This window comes from Nannospalax galili, unplaced genomic scaffold (genome assembly GCF_000622305.1).
Source record: "Nannospalax galili isolate Female #2095 unplaced genomic scaffold, S.galili_v1.0 scaffold56, whole genome shotgun sequence".
Lineage (NCBI taxonomy): Eukaryota > Metazoa > Chordata > Mammalia > Rodentia > Spalacidae > Nannospalax > Nannospalax galili.
Genome location: NW_008340065.1, coordinates 1249458 through 1275105, shown reverse-complemented (window position 1 = coordinate 1275105; position 25648 = coordinate 1249458). Strand labels below are relative to the sequence as shown.

The window sequence follows — 25648 nt, the reverse complement described above, 5'->3', positions numbered from 1 at the left end:
AAATATGGAGTTCTCCTCCAAGGCTGAAACTTCCAGCTCAAGCAGTTCCCATATACACTAACAGAAACAGAAGAGTTCCACCTCAATGCTAAAAATCTTTAAGCTTAAGGAATTCCAGAACAGCCCAAAGGGACAGAGCCCGAGTGACTGTGTTTATTTGCCACCCACTTACTAGGCATTGGGCATTTCCTATTATTGTGTGCTTGAGATATAGCTGCCAGACAGGGAGGGTTTATGTCCCTCAGAAGCTTACATTCTGGAGCACCCTTGGAAGACTTTCGTCCCTCAGGAAATTAGGTAAAGTTGTAGACTACTGGAAAAGTTCCTTCACACACAGAATACCTCACATAATTTTGAGGAATCACAGATTCAAAGAGGAAATCCATGGATTCCAGTGGATTTCTCTTGCTCAACTAGGAGTGGTACACAGGTTCATAAATACCTACTTCCAACCTCTTCCTAGTTCATCGCTGTTTCGGGTTATAATTTACTACCTTTCAAGATTCTGTGTGGTGAGTGGACCCCAAAGCACCAAGGATACATTGTTTAGAGACCACAGTCCTAGGTGTGGTTGGGTTCACACTGTGGTATTTGAAGGGGTTGCTGATACTTGATCTTTCTCGTGGGAAGCTGCAGTTAGAAGAAACCAATCTACTCTCCAAGGTCTCAGATATGGAATGTCTAAATTCAACACCCTGTGTAGCTATACCCTACTAACTTCTTAAGGTAGTACTCATTCAGGTTCACCCATCAAAGCTTCCCTCACCACCCACACATTGCATGTTTTAGAAAGCAGAGCTACTTTCTCAGAAAGTGTTGAACCTGGGGTCTTTAAGATACCTATCTCCTTGGCCTTGGCACTGTCCACTGAGGAGGACTTCTTTCTGCAAGGTTAACTATTCAGGTGAAAAGAACATGTGCCAAGACCTAGATTTCCAAGGAAGACTGAAACTCTTCACTTTTCAGTGAAAATAATACAGGGAAGTACCTTGGACAGAGGAAAAAGACAGGAAGCCTCAAGACAGACCTTACTACTCTGTCCTGGTGAACAAGGTACTGGTTCTGTCCATAAACTAAGTATGAGGCTAACACTTAACTGCATTTATGGCTGAGCTCAAGCAAGTGATGTTTCTGATGCTGCCCTGTGCGAATTCTAGCACTGCCTTCCTCTTTTATACACAAGCTGCTACTGGGCCTGCTAGCTAGTTTGTAGCCAGCAATGCTGGGCAACATTCATAGCAGGGCTGGAGAGGTTTTCTCTCCTTTACTGCCTTCTGATTCTAGGCTAGGCCCTGTACCACAGTCTCTGGGGAGCGTGTGTGTGTGTGTGTGTGTGTGTGTGTGTGTGTACAAATACATATATACATACAGTAGATATTTAATTTTTAAGACACATAAAAATATATGTAAATCACATGTATTAAGATACAAGGTCTCATATAGACAAGTCTCAAAGTTATAATCCTCCTGCCTCAGTGCTGGGATTATAAGATGTGTACCATTGTACCTGGCCTGCTTTTTAAAATTTTTAATTGACACATAATTGTACAAACTTATGGGGCTCAATGTGAAGTTTCAAAACATGTATACTTTATCAAATAAAGTCATTTGCAGATTCATCGTCTCAAAGTTATTTCTTTGTGTGAAACATTAAAAGGCTTCCATTCTACTTTGAAATACACAATACCACTGCGTGCAGTCATCCTACTGTGCGACAGAATGCTGGGATGTACTCTTCTACCTCACTGTGACTCTGAACCCACTGACAAACCTCTCTACTTCTGCCATACCCATTTCCTTTCTAAAATGGCTTCTGTGCAATTGCTTTGCAGAATTTATAATATATAAAACTTACACATACACGTACAGGGTGGGGTTGGGGACTACAGGCTACATTAACATTCATGTGAACTGGGGGGACACAGAATGACATAAACAGGACTAGATTTTAAAAGCTAAGAATGAGAAAGACTGATAAAGGGGGAGGGGAAGAAACAAGAGACACATGAACAGTTATACACACGCATTTGTGCACACAGACAAGAGTGCTGAGGAAGAGAGTGAATCGGAGAGAAAAGCTTCATTAGACTCTGAGAGGCAAGCAGTGGCAGTATACCAAGGTCACTTCTAATTTAGACCATCTAATTGGCAAACAGGCTCCAAATGGCTATCATCTCACAGGGCTTGGAATTAATGAAGCCCGATTATTTTCATTACCTTCCACTGAGATGGAGACAAAGTGAAAGAGCTGATACCCAGGTGGGTGTGACAGCCCTAGGGCCAGTGGGCACAGAAGAGCCCCCTCCTGGGGGAGGGGGGAGTCTGTCACATGGACTCACAACATAGGTGGAGTGCAGAGACACTGTTTAAAGATCACAGGAGACTAACTATTGCTCCCAAAAGATGAGAGAGAGAGAAAACAGCAGACAAGGCAGGCCAGAAGCATGGGAGGGGAATGTGGGCTTGTACGCGCAAAATCTGGAATAAGTGAAAGGAGGGAAAGGTGAGCCTGAGCTCAGGAGCCCAGCCTCATCTCCACTGTGAGGTCCTACTTTGTTAAGTGATTAAGGAACAAAGAAAATGTCCCCATATTAATGATCTAGGATCCCAGTGGTATGTCCTGTCACTTAGAAGACTCTGATCAATTAGAATAACTTAAGAGTATTGAAATGCATGGTGGGTGGTCTTTTCTATTCTTATTTAGGGGCCATAACATGTGTCCCTGTGCTCATATCCTTACCCAAAAGAAGGGGTAGGGGGATAAAGACAGAACAGAAGCTTCTACCTCTCACCCAGTTTGAAGCCTTACCTTCTCTGGAAATAAGAGTTACTTGAAATCATCATGGGGGAGGGGTCCCAGCCAGGTGGGTGGGTGGATGGGGCCTTGATTTCATCTCTCAAAAGCTTTATAGACTTCCTTCTTCCACATGCCACATGAGGTGTACGAAGACACCATTTGAGCTCTGTTTCCAATAGGCCAAGCAGAACGAAATGCTGTGGGTGAGGTTTCCATAGTAAAGAGCCAGAATGGCAAGTGTTCCCAGTGGAGAATATTTTTCAAGCCCCCTCATCAGTAAAAAGAAGGGGGTCCACGGAAGACACAGATATGAGATGCAGAGCATAAGCAAGCAGCTGTTACTATAGCAACAGACATATTAGACACTGCAGGTTCCTGAAAGCTGTCTGATAAGGTATTATTAAATGAAGCCTCCTCAAAATGCTCTCCATTTACAACTGAACGGAAAGGCATTGTGTAAAAAGTAATCTATTTCCATTTATCAGGGCAGAATTTACTTTTACAGGGACTGAAACCCAATGCAAGCTACATCCTGATACTTTAGACCCAGACAGCAAATAAAAATTCATCAGAATTTGTGGCTTTAGACCTTGGACACACCTCACATCCACCAGGAATCATGCATCCGGGAGACTTTGCCAGCTTTTCCTATTCTGTAGCCAAAGCCACCTGCTGAGCCTCTCATCTCACTGCAATCCATTCAGCCTGGCCACTCAGGATCTGGGAGAGACAACTTTGTCTTCTTGGAGTATGAATGGCCAGATACTGGTTTACTCCTTCATGGTAAAGTACGGGCAGTAAGCTCTGATGTGAGAGGAGGGTCTCATCAGACTGTTTGCAGAGCTTTCTGCTCCACTTGTCCAAGAGCAAACAGAGAAACTGTCAGAAAGCCTAACCAACACTTTCCTGGGCTAATTTTCTAATAAAATTACAGTAAAATAGTCTCTGGGGACCTGATTTTAACCACCAGTTTGTTATAATCACTTAGTTGTAGAACAACAGCAATTCTGTTTTAACACCAAACTTTTCAGAAGGACCCCGGCATCTGACCAAGATTACTAGTCTAGTCCTCAAATAGGATTCCAGGTTCGCCCTGGAGAATGGCTACAAATCTTACCCTGGCCCCTGGTTGTAGGTGTTTATCTGCTCAGAACTGAAATGGAAACACATCACTTGGCTCAGTGTAAAACCAGCATCATGAGTAGAAAAACCAACTCCATATGACAGCCATGTCACGACTCCAGCTCCCCATGCAGACAGCGTGCATAAAAGCATCCTTACACACTTTTAAGTAGAGAGTAAAACACTTCTACTATGATTCCACCTCCCACGGTTCTCACCACCTCACCTTCATCTTTGTTTCAGAATCCACTAGCTCACTTGTTGCTAGCAAATTGACTTCCCATAACCAGCACACTTCCCACAATTTACACACTTTTCAAAAATGTCTAGAAAACATCTCCATTGTCTGTGGAAAGATGAGGCACGCCAGTTTCTATACAAGGTGTCAAGCACAGAACCTTTAGGCAACAGTTTCTCCTACATAATCATGTTGTCTGGGGTTGGATCAAGCTTTATTAGTTCTCCCAGCCTAGCCTTACTTCCTTGGCACTGTAACACATATTCTACTGGGTAGATCTTAAGTGTTTTGTTTAGTTTAGTTTTAGTGCATAGAATAGGCTGGTATGGCTGTGGATATTGGTCACTGTAAAGGTTGAGAATCACTGCATACAAAGGTGCTACTTAGTGGGTCACTCCCAGAAGTACCTTAGGGATTGGTACCCAAGTAAACATAATAGTAATATCCTGCCTTGAAGACCCCGCCTATAAAAGAAGTTGGATAGTGATCACAAGACCTAACACTTAAAATTTACCTTTTTAGTTCAGTTATAAAGATGTGACCAATAGGCCAGGTGTGGTGGCGCACACCTTTAGTCCCAGCACTCGGGAGGCAGAGGCAGGCCGATCTTTGTGAGTTCAAGGCCAACTTGGTCTACATAATGAGTTCTAGGCCAGCTGGGGCTAAAGGGAGACCCTGTCTCAAAGACAGAATAAAAAAAAAAGAGCAACAATGGAGATTCAAAATACAATTGCTATGCTAATCCCTGGGGATGTAAACCTGTCTAATGTACACCACTCATGAAGATTGCTACAGACCCACAGTTGCTATACTAGATTTACATTAAACAGCAAAAATCATCACCTAAGTAAAAGAAGAATGGAGGCAAGCAATGAGAATGAGTCTCTCCCACATCCCTTTCAGTTCCCTCGGGTTCCCAGGATTCTAGACACTCAGGAAGTAAGATGGGGCCAGGGAAAACCTCAGTATTTCCAAGGCTGGTGAATGCTAGGAAAACCTGCCACACAGAAACTCATCCATCCATAGGAAGAGGATCCATTCTACTCACAGAGACTCCTCCCACAAAGTTAGTGAATTTGTACTCGAAAGATATCTGGAAGATAAGGCTATGCTGCCTTTAAATTTCCCACTGGCTGGTAAATGTCCTCTTGGTCCATCATCAGTTTTATGTTCACATCACTTAGACAACATTATTAATTTTACATACACAAACGGAATTGGGAATACCCTAAAAGTGACATGCCTGTGATCTGTACATTCTAACACAGGATTCTGAACAGACTTTTTCTGGGAATCTCCACATGAAAGGTCAAGTCAACCATATTACCCCACTGTTAGAGGTGAGAATAACTCTGACTATTCTTCCTCCGGTGATCAGGCCAAGGACTTGCACAGAAGCCCCAGCATGGTAGAAAGCAGAGCACTGTTATCATCTGTAGTGTTTCAAAAGTTTTCATACTATGGTTGGAATTAAAATTTAATACTAATCTTTTGGCCCATGTCTATAATGGCCACTTAAGAGTTAGCTCTTCAGTGCCTAAAGGCGTAGCAACATCAAGTTCAAATGTAAAGCCTGCATTCATGAATCCACATGTTATATCCAATTTGACAACTTTCCTGCTTTGAGAATCAAGTATCCACTTGAGAAAGTGGCAGGTGACAGGGCTGTACCTACAGCTGAAAAATGTGGGTCCAGATCTCAACATACAATTAACTTCTTTGAGACTCAGTTTTCTCAGCTGTTAATGGGAATATGTCACGTTTCTGTAACAGCTGGCTAGGAAAATGAAATGAGACATGATGTTTGAGAGCCAACTAGACCTGAACTGCACAGTAAAAGATTGGAGAATCTGAATAATTGTTTATTCAGATAAATGTTGAGCTAACCCATGGTTCTCCATGGGAGGTCGGGAAATACTCTTTGGGCCATGAGTATGTCACGGCCACCCCACTGGCCACCCCAACTTTTAAGACAGGAACAGCAAAGGTTACAGAACTAGGATGATTTTTGGACACAGCCAATCATATACTAGCTTTCTCTTCTAATAAACAGATCCTGGTCATGTTCTTGTATGACCTTTGACCCCTGGAGGAGGAACAACAGGTCCTGCTGCTGGCTACCTTACCGTCATAATGAGCTTCTCCACACAGTCTGGTGCCACGCTGTGGAGGTGGGTGAGGTGCAGCTGGAGGTGGATCTTGTTGTTGAGCATGTCCTGGCACAAGGGACAGCGAAGCATGGGCTGCACCGAGTGCTGTGTCATGGCATGCACCCGGAGCCGGTTCACATCCGCGTTGCTGTACTTGCAGTAGGGACACTGGTACATCTGTGGGGACACAACCACCACTCTGGCTGAATCTTCAATTCCTCCCAATAACTGTGTCTGCGCCGAAGCCCCAACCACCCCAAAGTTCATTCCACACCAACGTCACCCCCCACCCCATCCCCAGCTGCAAATCCCCTTCTGGCCTCACCTGCTCCGGTTTGATTTCCTCTGATGTTTTTGGCCGCTTTGAAGAAAGTGGAGATTCAGAGCTACCTGGGAAGGAGATGCGTTTGGAAGTTGCAGGAGAATCTGTCAACTCCTTCTCTGCCTGACTGGACGATGCTGAAAGAAAAAGTAGACGATGCAATGCCAGACCAGGCCAGGCCAGCTACTGTAAGATTAGTGTTGGGTGAGAATCAACTTCACTTATGGCACAGGGATCTTCTTAAGACACCAAAATTCAGGAAGGATGACTTACTACCCATGTTGGAAAAGAAGCAAATGTTTGCTCCCCATCCCACCCCCAAGGATTTCTGTCACTACCTTAACAAATGAGTACTAGGTAAAGGTAAAGAAAGGAAATAAAGGCACTGGTGTCAACTTGGACAAGTTCAATCTCGTTTCTAATTTCCAGAAATCTAAACACAGCCTGCTGTTTTATATGGGGGAGGAGGTTAGGACTGAGGGTGGGTAGCAGAGTCTCACCAAACTGCTTCACCAGCCCGATTACCAGACATACTGCTTCACAGATCTAAGAAGTGATGTGCTCCCAATTTTACAGTTCCCCCTCTTGGAATCCCAATATAGCACATCACAGGCAACTGATAAATATAATCTAAAGAGGGCTCAACTGACATCAACCTATCAGCATGTTAAAAAAAATCAACTTTGGGTTCAGCAGCTTGCTTTTGGAGAAAAGACTGGAGAAAAAATAATGGAGGATTAGAACTAGGCAGGGCACGAATCCAAGTTATAACTGAACCAGTTTTACAGTTGCAAGGGTCTTTAGAGTGGGTGGGATGGTAGAGGGAAATTTCCTATGTGCTTACAAACCACACTTCTGTACCACCAAAAACCAAAACAACATCCTCCAAAATAAACGAAGATGGGAACATGAGGTTTAAATACCACAAAGGAGGGCCAGAAGTATTGGTGGAAGGAGTTCTGGGAAGCACAGAGAGGAACATGGGAGATCTTGAGAACACAGCTGGGCTAAGTGTTCAATGGGGAGAAGGGCTCTTCAGAGTACATACAGATTCCAACATGGTTGAATCTGTTCATTCCAAAGCCTGCTTGCTAGCCAAGGGCTGGCATTTCATTTCCTTTGGATGTGGAATTCTGTTTTCTCAGACTATTGTTTAAAGCAAATATGAAAAAAAATGTGATCCAGCATTTAGGTCACTGTCCTGGAAAGTCTAATTTCTTCTCTGGGGTAAAACGAGTTTCTGTCTTGTCCTGTCTGTTACCTGACATGTATTTTCACTTAATGTTCAACTTTGAAATTTGTTCTGCTATGGTGTGGGCACACATTATAGATGTGTGCTTTCTTCAAAATTCTTATTACATTTTATTTATTTTGTGTGAACACACACACACACACACACACACACACACATACACACACACAATGCACACACCCGGAGGTCAGAGGACAACTTGTGGGAGTCAGTTCTCTCCACCACATGGGAACAGGAATTGAATTCAGGTCAGCAGGCTTGGCGGCAAGTGCCTTTACTCACTGAACTGTGTACTTTAATAATAAATAGTTTTAGAAAATCAATTTTATTTTTTGAAATCATAAGGCCACAAAATAAATTTTTTTTAAACTTGACAAATACAAGAAATATTCCAGGAAATTGATGCTTTTCCAAGCATGCATATCTTGTGACCTTTAACCCTGGTATCTTGGTAACCTGGTCTCCATAAGTTGGTAGGACATCTATTATTTAAAAAGTACAAGGATGGGCATATTACACATAGACCCCTCCTCCTCTCAACACAGATTCATAACAGTATTTTAATCTGTCTCAGATCGACTTCAAACCCATTTTGCTCTTAATGGGAGTTATTCATTTTCACTTGAAAGGTAATACATGACGGCTGGATATTTAATGTGATGGACTGGCTGCTGATTAACTAGGTGCTGTAACATTCGAGACCGGTTCCCCCATGGCCCATTTCCCATCTCCTGGCCCCCCTCAGAATAGATCATATAGAATCATGTGTGCCAGGACTCAGACTCTGCAGTGTTATGGGCCCCAGCCAGAACACTTCCGCAGATATAACTGTTTCAAGGGCTTAGGTTCCTTATTCTCCACGTACATTCTTCAAATAATTCTAAACATGGGGTGAGTGGAGGCCTCCAATGATACCGTCTTTAAAAGCTTAGTTGTTGCAAGTCACCTCCTCAACATGCCCATTTCTACCCCTAACCAGTAGGCATTAGGTTGGGCTCAGCACTGACAGCTGGAAAGAGCAGCCATCTGCTCCTGCAAGCAAGATGCAGGTTCTAATCCCGATGCCCATCCCTGCCCTGTATCTGCTGTCAGAAGATAATGACACTGTCTTCTAAATGCTTCTGTCTGCCACCTCACTATGAGAAGAGTCAATTGTGCAGTTGCCCAGCAGTGTGAATGAATGTGCACTGAGGCTGAGACTACCCAACTTCTCTCTCTCTCAGAACTTAAAAGCAAGCACAGTAACCAGTACAGCACTAGTTTCCTTGGAGGACCAAAGACTCCCCCATCTTCCTTCACTGTTCATCTTGTGAATTGCAGTGAGGTTGCAGAGGTGAGGATTCTGGTTTTAGAAGCTTCCATGCTTCCCCTGCATGGTGAGGGGGAACCTTTATTGCCTTTTCTTCCCCCCACAAACTCCAACTGCTCTGGGATTCTAAAGCGTCTTTTGTCACCTTGAGCTAAGGAGCTGTTAAAAAGTGTTTTGAAAAATAAAATCAGCACACTTGCTCACCCATCCCTCTTTGTTTGCAGTAACACAACAGCCTTGCTAGAATATGAAATGCCATACCCACTGGTGCACAAACTTCCTGGTTCATCTCCTTTCTATCCAGGGCAGTCTGCATTGTTATGAGATCGAATTTGTCCACAAATGGACATTGGCTCCCTGAAGTGCACTGGTTCCTTTTCTGAAGACAAAAGCATTATAAACTCACTGTTTCCCTGGGAGGTGTGGGGACTGCTTCTCTGAATTAGGTTAAATCCAGCTCACACCAACCCCTCCCTAGCTTGTCTTCAGGTATTAAAACCTCAGTCCCTATCAAGACCTGGTCAGGAAGATTTGCACAACTTTGTGTACACAGGCTAAGAGTTGTGAGAGTTCTCCATCAACATGCTAGATGAGGGTTTACTGTAGGCCACAGAGACTCAGAGGATTTCTCTGGTTTTTCTCCAAAGAACTTTAAAAGGGCCACAGTCTCAAAATCAATTTCTACTTCACTTCTGTCACTAGCACACACTAGGTGTAAGGAAATGAGGCAACTGTGGTTTTCTGCTTTGAAGACTTTTCTAAACTTTACCTTAAACTGTAGGAAAGATGTTACAATATAGAAAACACCATTAAAAAATCAATCACTGGTCACTCTAAGTCTTCTATGACGTCACGTTAGTGAAAAGGAAGTAGATACACAGCAGAGACAAGACACAGTTTAAATAATCGGTGCCTGGAATCTTCATGTCCAACTGACAGTAACGAAAACGTGAAGGGTCACTACCTGAAGTGCTTGTTATAATAATGATTAAATGAGCTGCAATCACTCTAGCCAGACATGGTGGCGCAAGTCTTCAATACCAGCTACTTGAGAAGCTGAGCGAGGAGGACTTGCAGTTTGAGGCCAGCCTGGGCAACTCAGCCAGATCCTGCTTAAAATAAGGTAAAATAAAGCACAGGGGCTGTAGCTCAGTGGTAGTAGAGTGCTTGCTTAGCATGTGCAAGGCCCTGGGTTCCATCTCGAATACTTGGGAAGGAGGGCCCAAATAAAACCCAGATATTTTACATAAAGCGTGATATGTTAGATAATTACGTAGCCACTCTTTTGCGTATTAAAAACATCAAAAATGATAGCTATGAAGGAATATAGAAAAATCAAGTATAAATGCAAACCAGGAAAGATGAAGTGTCTCTTATTACGCTATGTTATAGACACATAAACAATAGGCATTGGGGAAAAAACGAGAAGGAAATGATTGTTATACTTAGGTGATAGCATTGTGCTACATTTTCTAAGTTTATCATGTAGTTATATTATTTTAAATATTATAATTACATGCCTTAGCATTTAAATTCAGCTGTCCATGAAAAATCGGTATTTGGATCCATGCTGTGCAGAACATCAGGGGGTAATTTTTTACTTTCCTGCTTAAAGCAGTAGTCCTCCTTTTGGCAGTTATGTTGTATGAAAACCTGTTAAATCTCAGTGATTCCCCCACAGGCAATGCACTAGGCTCCTGGCAATGCAAAGGGGGATCAAAATGTGGCAAGGAGTCATACCAGGGCATACATCTCTAGTGCATGGCATGCAGTATAAAGCAAGGTAAGTGAGATCCTGTGACAATGGAAACCTGGGCAGAATCCTACTGAAACTTAGCAGGAAAAGAGCGATGGGTTCCTTGCGTAACGTCCTTGCTCAACTTGTTAGGAGTTATGGCTACCCTACCCCGCTGCACAGACAAGGACTGGCACAATCCTGTTGTACAGTTCAAAAGAGTCAAGTTCAGCTCTCTGGGTCATGATCTACTATTTCCTCTTAAACTGTGGGTGGATGGGCCACTGAAACCGACAAACAGGAATTCTGAAAGGGGGCAGATCTGATTCCTGCCTCTTCATTTTATGCTTTTAGATTCTTCTACGTTCAGTGGGAAAACGCAGTCATCAATGCATGACTTCTTGAGAGGGAAAATCATTTATGAAGGGAGACACCAACTTTTACATATCCTTTGACCTTATATTTGTTTGAAAAACATTTAACCTCTAACAATAACTACTAGTAAGTTATTCCTCTTATAGTAATATTAGTTAGAAGGAATAAGTGAGAGACGGCCATGCACATTTGGTTTGTACTTTTCCAATAAATGGTTTTATGGTGTTTAGGCATAATTAAAATAAGACTAGCAAAACTTTATTCAAGAGGTGACCTGTTTTAAAGAGTAAGTACAAGAGGCGTCTCTAAAAGGGACCCCACAGGGGTAAATGGTGGCAGAAACACGGCAATTAAACATCCACAGTCTGCTGTAACTCATCTGGTAAAACTGCTCCTCTTAGAACAGATTCCACCCAATCCTAATCTCCACTAACAAACTGTGAACTGGGGCGACTGAAATAGAAAAGAGAAAACTTCGAAGAGTTGTACATGCAATCCCAGTGGACTTCATGCCAGCACAGGCCTCATTTCTTATCTGGAGCTGCACGCGGTGGGCTGCGCAACTCTGAAGTCGAGCAAGGCATGGAGCTGCTGCCTGAGAAACCTGAAGAAAAATCAGAAACGAAGTGAAAATGGACCCTTAAGGTCCCCAGTTTCCGGCTCCCTCAAAACATTAGTCAGGATATTCATGTCTTCTCTACAAAAACCAAAGTATGGACAGAAGTAATTTCTGTGTTCTCATGCAAAACTCATCTTCTCATCATGCAGCATGCCAGTGGGACTGTTGGCATGGTGGACATTCTGTGCTGCAGGTCGGCTTCCCTCTGGCCAGAGACTACTTTGGGGAGATCCTCTAAGCTATCTGTGTTGCTAGGACACTCCTTCTGCATTGCCCCTCTAGGTACTGTGGCACTTGGAGGTGGTATTTACCAAAGTGCTAGACTTCCTCCTTTTGGGGGTCTTGAGGTGAGCCCACTGAGGGCTTGGGATGCTGCCTGACATTTGATCCTTGTAGAAAGCCCAAAGGCAGCCACCCGCCACCCCCCTCCCATCTCAACATCAGGCTCTTAACTAAAGAAACACTGACAGCACCTCCATCTCAACTTCCATCTCCCAAACCAGCAACATAATGGAGGAGACAATTAAATGATTATTAATTCATGCTACTTTCCGTAAGCCAGAGGTTCTCATCGCCTGCATTCCGTAAACCAGCTTGCCACCTGCCCCAGAAATTACAGCAATCTTTTATCCATCTCCATTGACTAACTGGGATTTTTTTTTTCTCTTCACACAACTCCATATTAAAGTGTTTGAGTTGGGATGGCTACTCCAACACACTGACATTTCACTAGATCTGAAAATGGTCATTCAGCTCAAGGTTCTAATTCAGTGAAAGCCCTTCTCCCTCAGCTTCCCACAGACCTCCCAACTCCTGAGAACAGCAGCCCTGCAGTGCTTCCAGAAGGTCGTCTGAGCTTCTAGACTTTGTGATCTCTGTACTGTCAATGAAAGTGGAGCTAATCTTGGCATGTGCTTGCCATTCCTTCCCCAGAGGACAAGCTGGGCTTTCTGACTTTGTTCTGCAGTTACTGCATTTGATAAGTGGCCAGAGATCTGGCTCAATTCTCTTCCTCTCCTAATACAGAGAACAACATTCTTTTAAAGAGTCTGCTGTGCTGCCAACTTGGTCTTTAAACATGCATGGTCTCATTCTGCCTCCAACCAGGCACTTAAAGATGTTTCAAAGAGGGTTTGGAGTGACCGTGTGTGAAACAGAGGCAGGCTTGTGGAACACACAGCAGGGGTGGTCTATGCACTCTGGCTAAAAGAACTGGAGGTTTCTTTTCCCTGCCGGAGTCCAGCCTAGTGAGGCATCTTCTTAAGAATGGAGTTACAAGTTATGTTGCTCTGTCCATCTTTAGAAAACATGTTAAGGAAGTATAACCATCTACCCCCAAAGGAGAAGAAAATGCTGCACCAGTATACGATGCCATACAGGTGTCTCAACTTAGGACTTTTTGTTTCCAAAAAGACTTCTTTAAAGAAAATTTGAGCTAAATTGCAGGTGGTGTAAGTGTTACTTAAGGAAATCAATTCTTCACCTCAACTATGAACTACCTAGGTAGGCCAGCACTTCTAGGTACTGTTATTTTACCTTTCTCTTTGAAGTCATTGCTGGTTCATAAGAAGCTACAATAGAACAGGTACAGAGAAAGCCATGCACCCAAGTGTTGCTGATTAGTCATGCTCCTTAAAGTGTTCCCAGACTTTAAATCACTTGTCATTGTAACTCTGCCTCTCTAGCCCATCCAGTCATCTACCATGTTATATCTACCCAGACTCAGCATCCCTGTCTCCTCCAGGCACACCCATCTTTTAGTCAACTACTGTTCACTTGTCTAGAAGGGACTTTGGACTTGATGTCCAGTTAAAGAAATGGCTCCTGCAACCTCTTATTTATCACTGAGTATGTAGCCCTGAGGCTCTGAAACTCCACAGAGCAACTGTCAGAAATCCTTGGAGGGCTCACTAAAGACTACCAGGAGGTCCCAACCTCAGAGGTTCTGATTTAGTAGGTCTGAGTCAGAGACTGTTTCCAGTAAGTTCCCTGGTGAGGTTAATGTTCCAGGGACCACACTTTGAGAACAGCTACCAGGGTCAAAGCTTGTTGTCATTGGTGGGAATCATTAACACTTTCTGATCTAACTAAAATTAAATGAAAGGGTCTGACAAACTTGGACAGACAGACCTGCTGGTCCATTTTCTAATGACTGATGGTGTGATGCTCTCAGCTTAGTTGGGGAAGGAAAGAGACAGGCCTGGTTGCTTTTCCTATTGGGCCAAAGGGGAAAGAATAAACATGCTGCCCCTCAGGAAACCTGTTTACTCTAAAAAACAAATACAGACATGTTTTCAAAGCCAGAAATCCAGAGGATATCACCTCCCTGTGTTCTGTTAGCTATGTAATCCTGAAGACTGACACACTGCCCTGTGCTGGGAAATCTCATCTGTCCACAGGTCCTTCAGAAACTCAATGAAGAGAAAGCAAACGCCTGCAGGCTTGTCCCACCTTGCCTAAATGGGCAGTGCTGGCCTTCCTGCTCTAGGCACCTGCAGGCCATACTGGCTCAATATCCTCTTTGCTTCAGCCCTGAGAAATATGCACAGATCCACATTAGCTTCTGATTGTACAAGTCTCTGAGTGGAGATTCAGCACCATCGTGAGCTTTGAGGGGGGGGGGGGGTCACTGCTTTCCTGGTAGCCGCAGTGGTAGGCACAGGCTAACTCTTGGATGCTACTGCCTGCTTTACATCTTTGAGGAGAAAACAGTACTATATCCTACACCAGATGCAGCAATCTGTTGCCCTAATTCCTTGTTGAAATATGTATAAGGCTGCGTAACTATGCTGACTTGTGCTCCCAAAAGGACAGCTTACATTTCAGCTTTCAAGATACCTTGCTCCCTCTGTGTCAGACGTGTGAATGAACCACTACCAGTCCAAACAGTCACCACCTCATTTCTACCAGCATCAGCTGTCAGACTAGTAAATAATTTCTAGGTATTGGCTGTCACCATGAGCCCAGCCCCTTCCAGGACTTGGGGATCTGAGAAGTATTCCCAATTCCTAACTTTGAAGCCTTCAGTCAGCCTCACCTGCCTTAGGCCTCCTGCTAGTTCCCACAAAATATCCCATTTCCCCCTGGATTTACATATGCCATTTGCTGCTGTGTCCATGGGCAGAGGACATGGTTCGGTCTGCACTTACCACAGTGCCCTCTGGTTTCAGGACTGCAATGACCATGGACTTGGAGTGACCAGAGGTGTAAGACAGGCCAAACCCAATGGAAGCATGCTGGGTGTGGTGGTGCATGCTAGCAATCCCAGCATTCAGGAGGCTGAGACAGGACTGTCACAAGTTCACAGCTAGTTTGGGTACATAGTGAGACACTATCTCAAAGCACCAAAACCAAAACCAACAACAAAAGCACAAACACCCAATGGGAATGCAAGTCCCGGGGCCAGGCCAAAGGTAATTAATGGAAGGTCCTTTAGCCCTCATCAAACTCAATGCTATTCAGGTTAGCTGGGATCCCTGGGTGGGTTCCAACTCCCAGAGGTGGAAATAGAACAAACCTATCTTCCTATGGTACAAAATATCTATGAATGAAACCAAACCGAACTTAGGAATGTGCCTGGGTCACAAAAAGAACCAATGAAATCAAAAACTTCTCCTTAGCCTTACAAATGGACTCTTTCCTTGACCCAGCAGAAGTTTCTGTCTGCTAGTACAGGCTTGACAGGAGAGTGTGAGAATGTGTGCTGAGGAGGAAATGTATCCCTCAGGCCTCTCTGCAAGACTAGGAGAATGGAAAGCACTCTCTACTTTCTCCTAAAAGCACAGAGAGCCAGATTCATGGCTGCTTCTCTTAGCCTCCATAGAATCTCCACGCTCAGCTCACTCAGAGTGCTCCCCAAGCAGAGGCTAAGAGATCCACGCAGAGGGTTGGGAAGGCGGCTCTTGTGTCTGAATACTCAGGGATGGATGTTGCCCAAAGTCTTTTTTCCTGTGGTAGACCTCCCTTGTCTGGAAGATCCTAGTTTTCCTCGTGAGGTAATAAAGCACAACAGTTTGAAGGGCCAGGGGACCTCAAGCCTTTTATCTGATCGCACTGAACCTGCAGTTCCCTCATCTGTCCGTGAGTAACTAACTGCATTCACTCAGAGGGCTTCCATGAGGTTAGACGGCAAAGGAGGCCTACCAATGGGGTCCAGTATGCTGCAAAGGCTTCCACACTGCTGCAATGCTTTCATTTTCAGAAATAATACAGACCCATGTGGGACAATGAATCTGTATGGTAAAAGAGAGAGGCCTGTTTTTTAGGATGAACACCCTAAATTTACCTTTTCTGTGGAGCAATATGGAACAATCCTGCTTGATGGCCCACTAAAGAAACATTTAAGCAGTACTAAGTGTTCGCTAGTGACGGCAAAAGTCAATGAATTCCAAATAGTCACCCCAGCCATAAACAGCTGACAGTTATTGAAACCCAGAGAAGTTGGATTTTCAAGGTCTTCAGTTTTCATATGACAAGAAAAAGTCAGTGTTATATATTCTCATAAGATAGATAGGGAATGGATGTCTGATGCAAACGGTAGAAGAACCTGATGGTGGGTCATGGAGAAAGCTCATCACAGACAGCTCTGTCGTCCCTACCTCTATGGACCACAGATCTTGAGCCTGCAAAACAAAGACAACAGTGAACCCAAGCATGGGAGCACCTAAGAAAAGTGCTCTGATAGCCCATGAGAAAGGCATCAGTGTAGTTTTTAAAAGATTATGACTTTGAAAAAGAAATAATTCTTCAAAGCATAAAAATTTGCTCCTTAATAATTAGTAGATGTGAAAAACATTAGCATTGAAATCTACCTGACGACTTTATATGCATGCTCAGACGCCAAGGAGCTCAGAAAGGAACTGACTGTGACTAGTAATAATCAGATACATAGAGATTAGAAACGCATGTGCAAACATCTTAATGTCAATTGCATTAAAAATGAAGTTTTCTGTATGAAACTCTTTTTTAAATAATGAAATGGAGATCTTTTTTAAAGGTTAAAACCTCATTTAATTTTATGTCTTATAGGGTTTATACTGAGTACAATATTGTATAATTGTAATAATTCAACTGTAAACTTAAAAATTTATAGCCAATTCTGAAAGAGATGCATCCTAGCTCAGAAAATTGTTATTGAATATGTCAATGCTGATGTAATGAAATGCTTCTTCTAAGTATGTGGTTATTAAATAAATAATTAAAAAAAAGATTATGACTTTGATTCTCAAAACAGGGTTGCTTCCTAATCAGCATTAAAGCTAAAGGTTGAACAAAGCAGGAAAGATTAATATGGCCACTTTATTAAGACTCACAAGCTACTCTGTAGAGTGTTTTCTTGTATATGTGTGTTCATGTGTGCCCATGCACACGTTTGCACATGTATATGGTGGTCAGAGGACAACCTCGGGTGTCATTCCTCCGGTGACATCTTTCTCTGGCCTCAAGTCAGCAATGAGGCTATGTTGGCTTGCCAACAAGTCCCAGGGATCCACCTGGCTCCACCTTCTTGGGGTGAAGATAAGTACTTCCACCACATCTACCATACAGGCTCTTATTATGTCCCAGGAACTTCTACATGGGTTCTGGGAGTCGACTCAGGTCTCTTGTTTGCAAAGCAAACCCTTGCTACCTGAGCTATCTCCCCAGCCCTATGAGGTATTTTCTATAGTGATAAACAACGATCTGCAACTATATTTACCTTTCCATGCCCCTTGTCTATACCTTAACAACAATTCTCACTGTGTTATACCATAATTGCCTACTTACATGACACCCTTTTTACAAAGTTCCTTGGATTTTTTTGCATGTACACACACACACACACACACACACACACACACACACACACACACACACACACACACACGTTCAACTGATGTGGTCCTTATCTCTTATGAACTAACAATGCAAAATCTCAAAGCCAAGCTCTGAATTACTGGAATTCAGGCAAGTATAGTCACCACACCCTGTATCTATTTTTGCTTCCCATCATAAAAATAGTTCCTGGTTTGTTTTCAATTTGTGAGACAGAATTCTGCCTGCAGTGACTTTACACAGTCAAGTTATAATAGAAGTGGTCTGGGGGGTGGGGAGAAGGTAGAGAGTAGGAGACAAGTGGGCCCTGGAACAGCTGACAGCTACATAATCACCAGCTGTGTGAGAGTGAAAAACCAAATGGTTTCCACCAGCAGGAATTTGAACACAAAGAGGTCATGCAAACTGGACTCCCGGCATTCCCTCACGCACACTCTACGAAAAAGACACATTTCCTTTGGGGTTATGTAGAGAAGGAACCAAGTGCCAGAAGGATGGAGAACTAGGCCGTAAAGACTTCTGGAGAGGGACAGTGGTGGGGTGAGTGGGGCTGTTTCTAGTCACACGAGGCTGGCTGCTATGTGAATGGTGGTCAGTGGCATTCATGTAACACTCCAAGATGCTTCCACATCATACAATACAGTGTAATGGGCCAAAGTAACATGGGACTAACTGAGAGCCTGCAGAGTTCTGACATCCCATGATCAAACAGGGCTTAGTGCCATCTGACCCCCATGGAGAAAGCCTGTTTGAACCACTGACCAGACTTACAGCCCATGTTATATTAACTTGACACACATTAGTAAAGTCTTTGAAAGTTACCAATGTCCTGATTTCAGTAATTAAAATTCTTTGAGGTTTATATTACTCTTCGGCAGTGTCTCCGTCAAGTATACATTTATTGTTCCAGGACGATAAGGACCCATTTAATCCAACCTGCCATTTCACAGATTTGGAAACTGAGGTCCAAAGACTTACGGTCCTTCAGGTAATCTGAGAACCAAGCGTTCTGACCCAGAACTGTGCCTTCTGATCACTAGTAGCCCAGAGCTTTTCCCAACCCCAGAATGTTTCTCCTCTTAACCTTGTTTTGTCTCTACAGACCTGATTAAATTTTTCAAAGAAGGAAGAGGAGGAGGGGGAATTGGAGGAGAAAGAGGAAGAGGAGGAGGAAGGAAAAGGGCGGGGGGAGAAGAGGAAGAGGGAGAAGGAAGCGAGAAAAGCAGCAGCGGTATTTCTCTCACTCCTTCCACTCTCTGTCACAGACTCTGTTTCAGGCATTACGTCCCCCACACAAAGGCATCTCTATTTATACAGAGCTGTAAACAACAGGGGAGGAGGAGGAGGGCTGGTAATAGATTTCCATGGGGATGTGTCTGACCTGCTTTTTTTTTTTAAGCTCGGTAATTAGAAAGGCAGTGGGTCTGTAGGAATTATTCATATGCAGCAAGAGCTGTACACTATACATTTATGTTAAACATGTCAAATCCGATTGAAATCATGCCTGCCAACACCACATTCCATAAACACCTTTTCCCCTAACAGTCGCCCGGACCTTGCTGGCCCATTAATACCTCCTTTAATAGCAATCTCCCATAGATTCAAATCAGGGATGCTCTGCTGCACTAATTGCTCTGTGTTAGGTGAGCATCATGGATTTTAAAAAATAAAAGTAAAATCCCTTTGGGCCCTTTCTCTAGAAAAGAGAAAAACTAACAATTTACAATTCTAACTGAAATTTAACAAAAATATACACATGAGCACCAGTTAGGGTTTTTTGAAGCATTATCATGGTGCTATTTCTGGCTGAGCTAGTATTCCATCTCCTTTTTAAAAGCAGTACCAGTATCCCCTGGTTGCCCTGTCTCAAATTACCAGAACTAGACTCAGCATGGTGCTCTACAGCTAGAAACCATGGTGGCTACAACATTTTAAAAAACATCTTGCTATGAGTCTTTGCCAACAGTTCGATCTTTTCCTCTAATTATTGGTGATAAAGCATCATATTAATTGTATCTTGCTTATTTATAGCCATTAATGATTGACTAGCTAATCACTGCATTAATCACTGTTCGGTGGCTGACACTGGGGGCTCTTCAATCTAGAATGCACACATTCAAACCACTCTGGCAAAAGACAACAAGGGGTCATTTTCAAGTTTCAAAGAGAAAACCACAGACTTGGACAGAAGAAATGTCAGTGTGTTAGCAGGAGGCTTTGCTTTAAGAACCTTCCCCATGCTGCTGCCACCACACTGCTGCTGCTGCTAGCCCGCAGCAAAGCTTCTTACTTGCCTTGACTAGCTGTGACCCTGGCTTACCAATGGCTTGTATCTGTGCTGCTGTTCAACCACTGTGCAACACACAGGTGCCCGGGGCTGGTGAGTGTCACTTGTCCATGTTTCACAGATAGGACAGTCAAGGCTTGCAGAGACTAAGTCCTTCAACCAAGGTCACTCACTAGCTAATGATGGACTTCCTAACTTCAAACCTAGAGCTCTTTCCATATAACCAACCTGCTTTCATTGAATTTAGTGTGTGTGTGTGTGTGTGTGTGTGTGTGTGTGTGTATGTATGTGGGGGTGTGGAGGTGTGGCACGTGTGTGCACTCCCACACAAGCAAGCCATATCACACATGTGGAAGTCAGAGGGCAACTCTCCTTCCACTGTGAGATCTGGGGATCGGACTCAGGTCATCAGGCTTGGAGGGCAAACACTTTTACCAGCTGCACCATCTCACTGGCCCACCAACCTACTTTCAGACTGAACATGGCACTGACTCACTGCATGGCATATTCCTAACAGATAACCCAGGTCATTTTGAACACACTGGTGGCCATTGTGTTACTGTTCTCATCGCACAAGCTATTCCTTATGCTTAGATCAGAGAGAAAAGCAGATCAAATGATTAGACTGAGAAGTCTACTCCCAGAGAGGTGGCAGAACATGCTAGTCAGAGTGGGCTCTGTTCTGAGTTCAAGCAAAGCAGGATGCAAGTCTGAGCTTGCTCATACTCCTTCTGGCACTTGCTCCAGCTCATCGGGGCTCAGTTTCCTACCCTGCAAAATGGTAGGGGTGGGAAGACAGTTTATAATGTCTGTTTCACAGAGACTAGAAAGCAGCGCTTCCCAACTGTTTCATGCCATGGTACTCATAGAGGAGTGGCAAGTGGGGCAGAGAAGTGGCAGCTGTGACTGACAGGTGTTGGAAGCCCCTCCTACCTAGCCAGCCCATGGACTGTGGAAAGCAGTGCCCATGCACCTGTGTGCATCTGGCCTGCTTGCCAGGAAGGTCAGACAGGAAGCATTCTACTTAACTAATCACATGGGATTAGAGTTTAATGCCACCCTCAGAGTACCAGGGAAATGATGCCTTCAAGGGGGTCTTTCAGGGTCAGTTCTGTTCCTTTCGAATATTGATGAAGGTACATATGGCTATTTATATTTAGATTCATTAAAATGAAAGCAAACTTAAAATTTGCTTCCTCTCTGTACTAGCCACATCTGAAATGACTTGTGGCTACTGAACTACTCAATACAGATGCAAACCATTTGGATCAGCACACAAAAGTCTGACCGGACAGCACTGATCTGTAATACTGTTCTTATGATGATGGGCACCCTGAAGTCCCAGAACACCGTCACATTTCCTGAAGGCAAAGCTACAATCTCACTAAACTTGGGATCTCTGGAACTCTGCCTAGTACCCCAGATGGAGGAAGGGACTCAGCCATTGGCTATAGGATTGGCCTTACTCTGATTCAGATTACTATCTGGCCTGTCTCTGTGTCATCCAAGGTAGAGACCTCACTGGATCTCAGAGAATCCCACTGAGGGACACCCACAAAGGAAATAGGAAGTCCCATTCCAATAAAAAACAAGTAACTAAAATTTTCATAAAGATCATCCATTCCTGCACAAATGCCCAAACTACATAATCAATAGCTGAGAAAATGCCAATTATCCAGGCCCATTTGAAATATTACTAATCTGCATGACGAGCAGTCACTAATCAACAGGACAAATTGTGAAATCACTATTTACTTGTTTTCAGGGAGGAAACAGTCCCCCTCAGACTTAATCAGATAGGAACAGCTCAATTTATGGAGTAAATGGGAGAAATGAAGGGTTTGTTTTGTTGTTTTTTTTTTTTTTAAATAAAATACTAAGGATCCAAAAGAAGGCTCCAGAAAGGTTGCTGGCACCTGTATCGATTCCAAGATCAAATTGGCCCGAGTACTTTAATAAAGCCTGTCATTACACACTCAGACGCTACAGATAAAATGATCCTTTAGGTCAAAAGGGGATCATCTGCAGGAGTCAGGAAAGAATTTCCCCTTCTTTCTTTAGTACTGTGCATCCCGCAGGGTGCACCTCTGAGTTACTCATCCATAGTCGCTGTTTCTGTTTCTTGGACGTACAGATTAAGTAGGTCTGTTGTGCAGATGAATGGGTGCAAAGTAGAGCCTTATTAAGAGCATTCATGTTTATGGTGCTCATTTTACATCTTTTAGTAGTCTGATTGCCTAGCATGCCCACCAGTGCAAAGGAGGAAAGTATACTCCCTCTGAATTATAAACATTTTGAAGAAGTTTTAATTGACCTGGCCTCAACAAAGCCTGCCCTGCACATGCTGTGAGAAGCACATGCCAAGTCACCTGTGCAGGGCACTGCACAGTAAGAACATTGTAAGCTATCACTGTTGTTGTTTTTAATTATGTGCATGTGTCTGTGTGTGGGTATGTGCATGTGAGTGTAGGTGCTCACAAAGGCCCAAAGAGGGTGTCAGATTCCTTGAGTTACAGGTGATTCTGAGCCACCCAATGTGGGTCCTCTGCAAGAGCAGTAAGTGCTCTTAACCACTGAGCCATCTCTCCAGCCTCCAGTCATTGTTTTATATGGCCCTCACTCCACATGGAATGCTAAGAAACATGTGCATCAAACATTGTTGACAAGACCCCAGTAAATCTGTGGCTGTTGCTCCCACCAGCTCAAAATTCCCAGAAGCTACCTACTTCCAGCCGTCAGTTTTCTATTCCAATGGGGAAGACTAATGGGGATTGGCTACTAGGTTTCCTCATGCCACTTACTAAACTATTAAGCAAACTCCTTACACAGAGTTTAGTGTATACTGGGCCTGGTTCTAAGCTTCCCATAGTCAAATAATAGACGTGGCAGTCTTAAGACTGTAGCTACTGTTTTTAATCTCTATCTTGTGAAGAAACTGAGGCACAGAAAGGTTGCGAGACCTTAAGTTACCCAATGAATGGCAAAGTCATTAGAAACCAAGCATCTGAATTGCGACAACATATGTTATAATCCAGAAGGTGGCCCAGTCTTCAGAGTGTTTGTGAAATGCTCTCCCCTCGGGCAGATGGTGTTGAACTGCTAGGTGCACTGTCTGTTTAGATATCACCTTAATGGTACAGCAGAAACTAGGGTGTTGGTCCAGGCAAGGCAGTACAGGTGGATACCTGTGTATACCCCTTGCCACACCCAAGGATGACCTTGCTCACAGGTGGACTTCCCCTACCCCTGCCTTACAAATCCTCCCACAGTGTTTGACCCTGTCCTGCAGTGGTATCTCAGGGACAAGACTCTGGACTTCACAGAGCCTAGTTCAAAGAAGGATGCGGAGCCGTGTTATGAAATCCTCGTGTGAGCCCCTCTGTTCATTCACCTGCTCTTTTCCTCTCTCCCAGGAAACACTGAACCATGTTCCCACCTGTAACTGCCTATAACTCCTGATATCTGTAAGCTTCTTGAACTTTTCTTTTCTAGCCTGAGCAGCCCCCATTTCTTCAGCCTCTTCACAGAGGCCGTATTTCTCAGGCTTCAGTCATTTTCATTGCTCTCCTCTGGCCTCTTTCCAAGATTCTGTATCTTGTTTAAATAGTGACGGCCAACCCTCAATATGATTTAAGAACAGCCTTGCCTAGAAAAGTAACAAAGGCCCAACCAATACAGACCCTGGAAGGTAAATATTTCCTTTAAAAAAAAAAATCAAAGAATTATAATAAAAAAAACTGATCATGGTAGTAAGAATTAGGTTGGTCAAATAAAATAACTTCTGCTGCTTGCCACAGTGTTTCCTGTTAGTGCTGTGACGGTGTCTGGGAGACTTCTCAGTCCACCAAGCCCTCTCTGAGATGGCTCTGCTCCTCCTCCAAAACCCCAGCCTTTTCTTTTGCGTCTCAGATCCTTTTCCTTCAATATAGAAATCTTGTCATCTTGAGAACTAGCTGTTCCCCTCTCTCAGCACTGACTTCCAGAAATAGCACTTCCTGTCTTGGCTCCTTCAATTTCTTCTGCTTTTGCTAAGATGTCCCCCTGCCTGGCTGCACTGCATGATTCTCCTGGGAGTGCTGGTCCTGGGGGAGGGGTAGGATAGAAGAATGTGCAGGTCCTGCCAGGTTCCCCCCCAACCTCCAACGCAGAACAATGCCCACCCTTCACTGCCTCAGATAACCTTGAGGCTGAGAATCAGGAGTGACCTCAACCAAGGTCCAAGAGACAAATGTCCCTGCTGGCCCTTCAACAGAGCAAGGAGGGCATAAAGGACAAAACAACGGCCAGCAGCTTCGAGAAATGAGACCTCAACTCCAGACACATGATGCTTAAGGAAAAGGCGCACACCTTTAACCCCTGCCTTTGGGAGGCAGAGGCAGGTGGATCTCTGTGAGTCTGAGGTCAGCCTGGTCCACATAGGGAGTTCTAGGCCAGCAGAGGCTACATAGTGAGACCCTGTCTTAAAACAAAGAACAAAAACTCCCACAAATGACAACAAAAAACTTTAAAATTCAACATAACAAAGGAGACCAAAGGTGATCACTCAGAAAAGCTACACAAACTCCCTCTCCTATACACCCAGTACCAACTCACTTTTGGGACAGTACATGAAGGCTGGATCTGCTCCCTGACACACTGGCCTCATTTTTCCCAGGGAGAATCCCTAGAGGGCTCAAGGGCAGCTGCAGACACTACCTGTCCACTTGCTCTGGTCCTTCTCGCCTCCACTCTCTTGGTCTTTAGTAAGCTCCTCCTGCTCAGCAGATGCTTCACTGGGTCCTTCAACATCTTCAATGGCTTCTTCTGAAATAGATGAGAGCAAAACTGTCAAGGACTAGATTAGGGAGGTGACAAAGGGCTCCTAACCCCCAAGACCCTGATGACTCTGTTCCTCCCATCTTTCCAGTGGCCTAGTGAGGCTGACTGTACCAAGGACACAATGTAGTTCAGGGAAAGAGCTGAAGGAGGCTACAGTGGTGCTAGGTGTGTGGCCAGTGGGTAATTCCAGGTAGGATCCAAATGCCCTGCTTGTGCTTTCTCCAAGTGAAGCAACAACTCCACTCCAGTCATAAAGTCCTATGCTAGCAGTTTACACTTGACAACACAAAAGAGTGGCCACGTATCCGCTTGCCTGGCTCCATCCCTACAACACCTTGGCTGTAGACAGAACAGACCCAGTTGCTGAGCCCTCGCTGGCCTGGCAGCGCCTGTGCATGTACCAGACAATGATGCAAGGAGGTTCTTGAAGACACTCATGTTCTAAAGAGTCACAGAACATCAGTCACATGATTTTGTGGGCATAATGAGTTCTAGAGGCCAAATAGGAGGGACAAAAGGACAAAACTAGGTTAATTATGAAATGAACTGCTGTCTGCCCAAGTTTGGGAGAAGGAGAGATGTCGTGATGCCGAAAGAAAGTGAGACATTCTCTGTGTTCCCCTGACCCCCTGGATCATTATCCAAAACATGCCTTCCATAGGAACAGGTTAAAAAGAAGAGTAAGGGCTGGCAGGATGGCACAGTAGATAAAGGTGCTTGCTGCACGACCCCTGGATCGTACATAACTATAGGAGAAAATTGATTCCACAAAGTTACCCTCTGACCTCCATCCATATATATATATATATA

The 25648-nt window shown here is 44.0% G+C and overlaps 1 protein-coding gene across 1 annotated transcript in view; it reads right to left on the bottom strand.

Annotated features, from left to right (window-relative positions):
- Zfhx3 (zinc finger homeobox 3) overlaps positions 1-25648 on the bottom strand; it is a 243173-nt gene that overhangs the window by 17251 nt on the left and 200274 nt on the right. Inside the window, exons 5-7 of the mRNA XM_029564419.1 lie at positions 24716-24823; positions 6633-6766; positions 6284-6484 (exon numbers count right to left, since the gene is read on the bottom strand). Of these exons, the coding sequence (XP_029420279.1) occupies positions 6284-6484; positions 6633-6766; positions 24716-24823 (443 nt within the window). The remainder of the gene's footprint in view (positions 1-6283; positions 6485-6632; positions 6767-24715; positions 24824-25648) is intronic.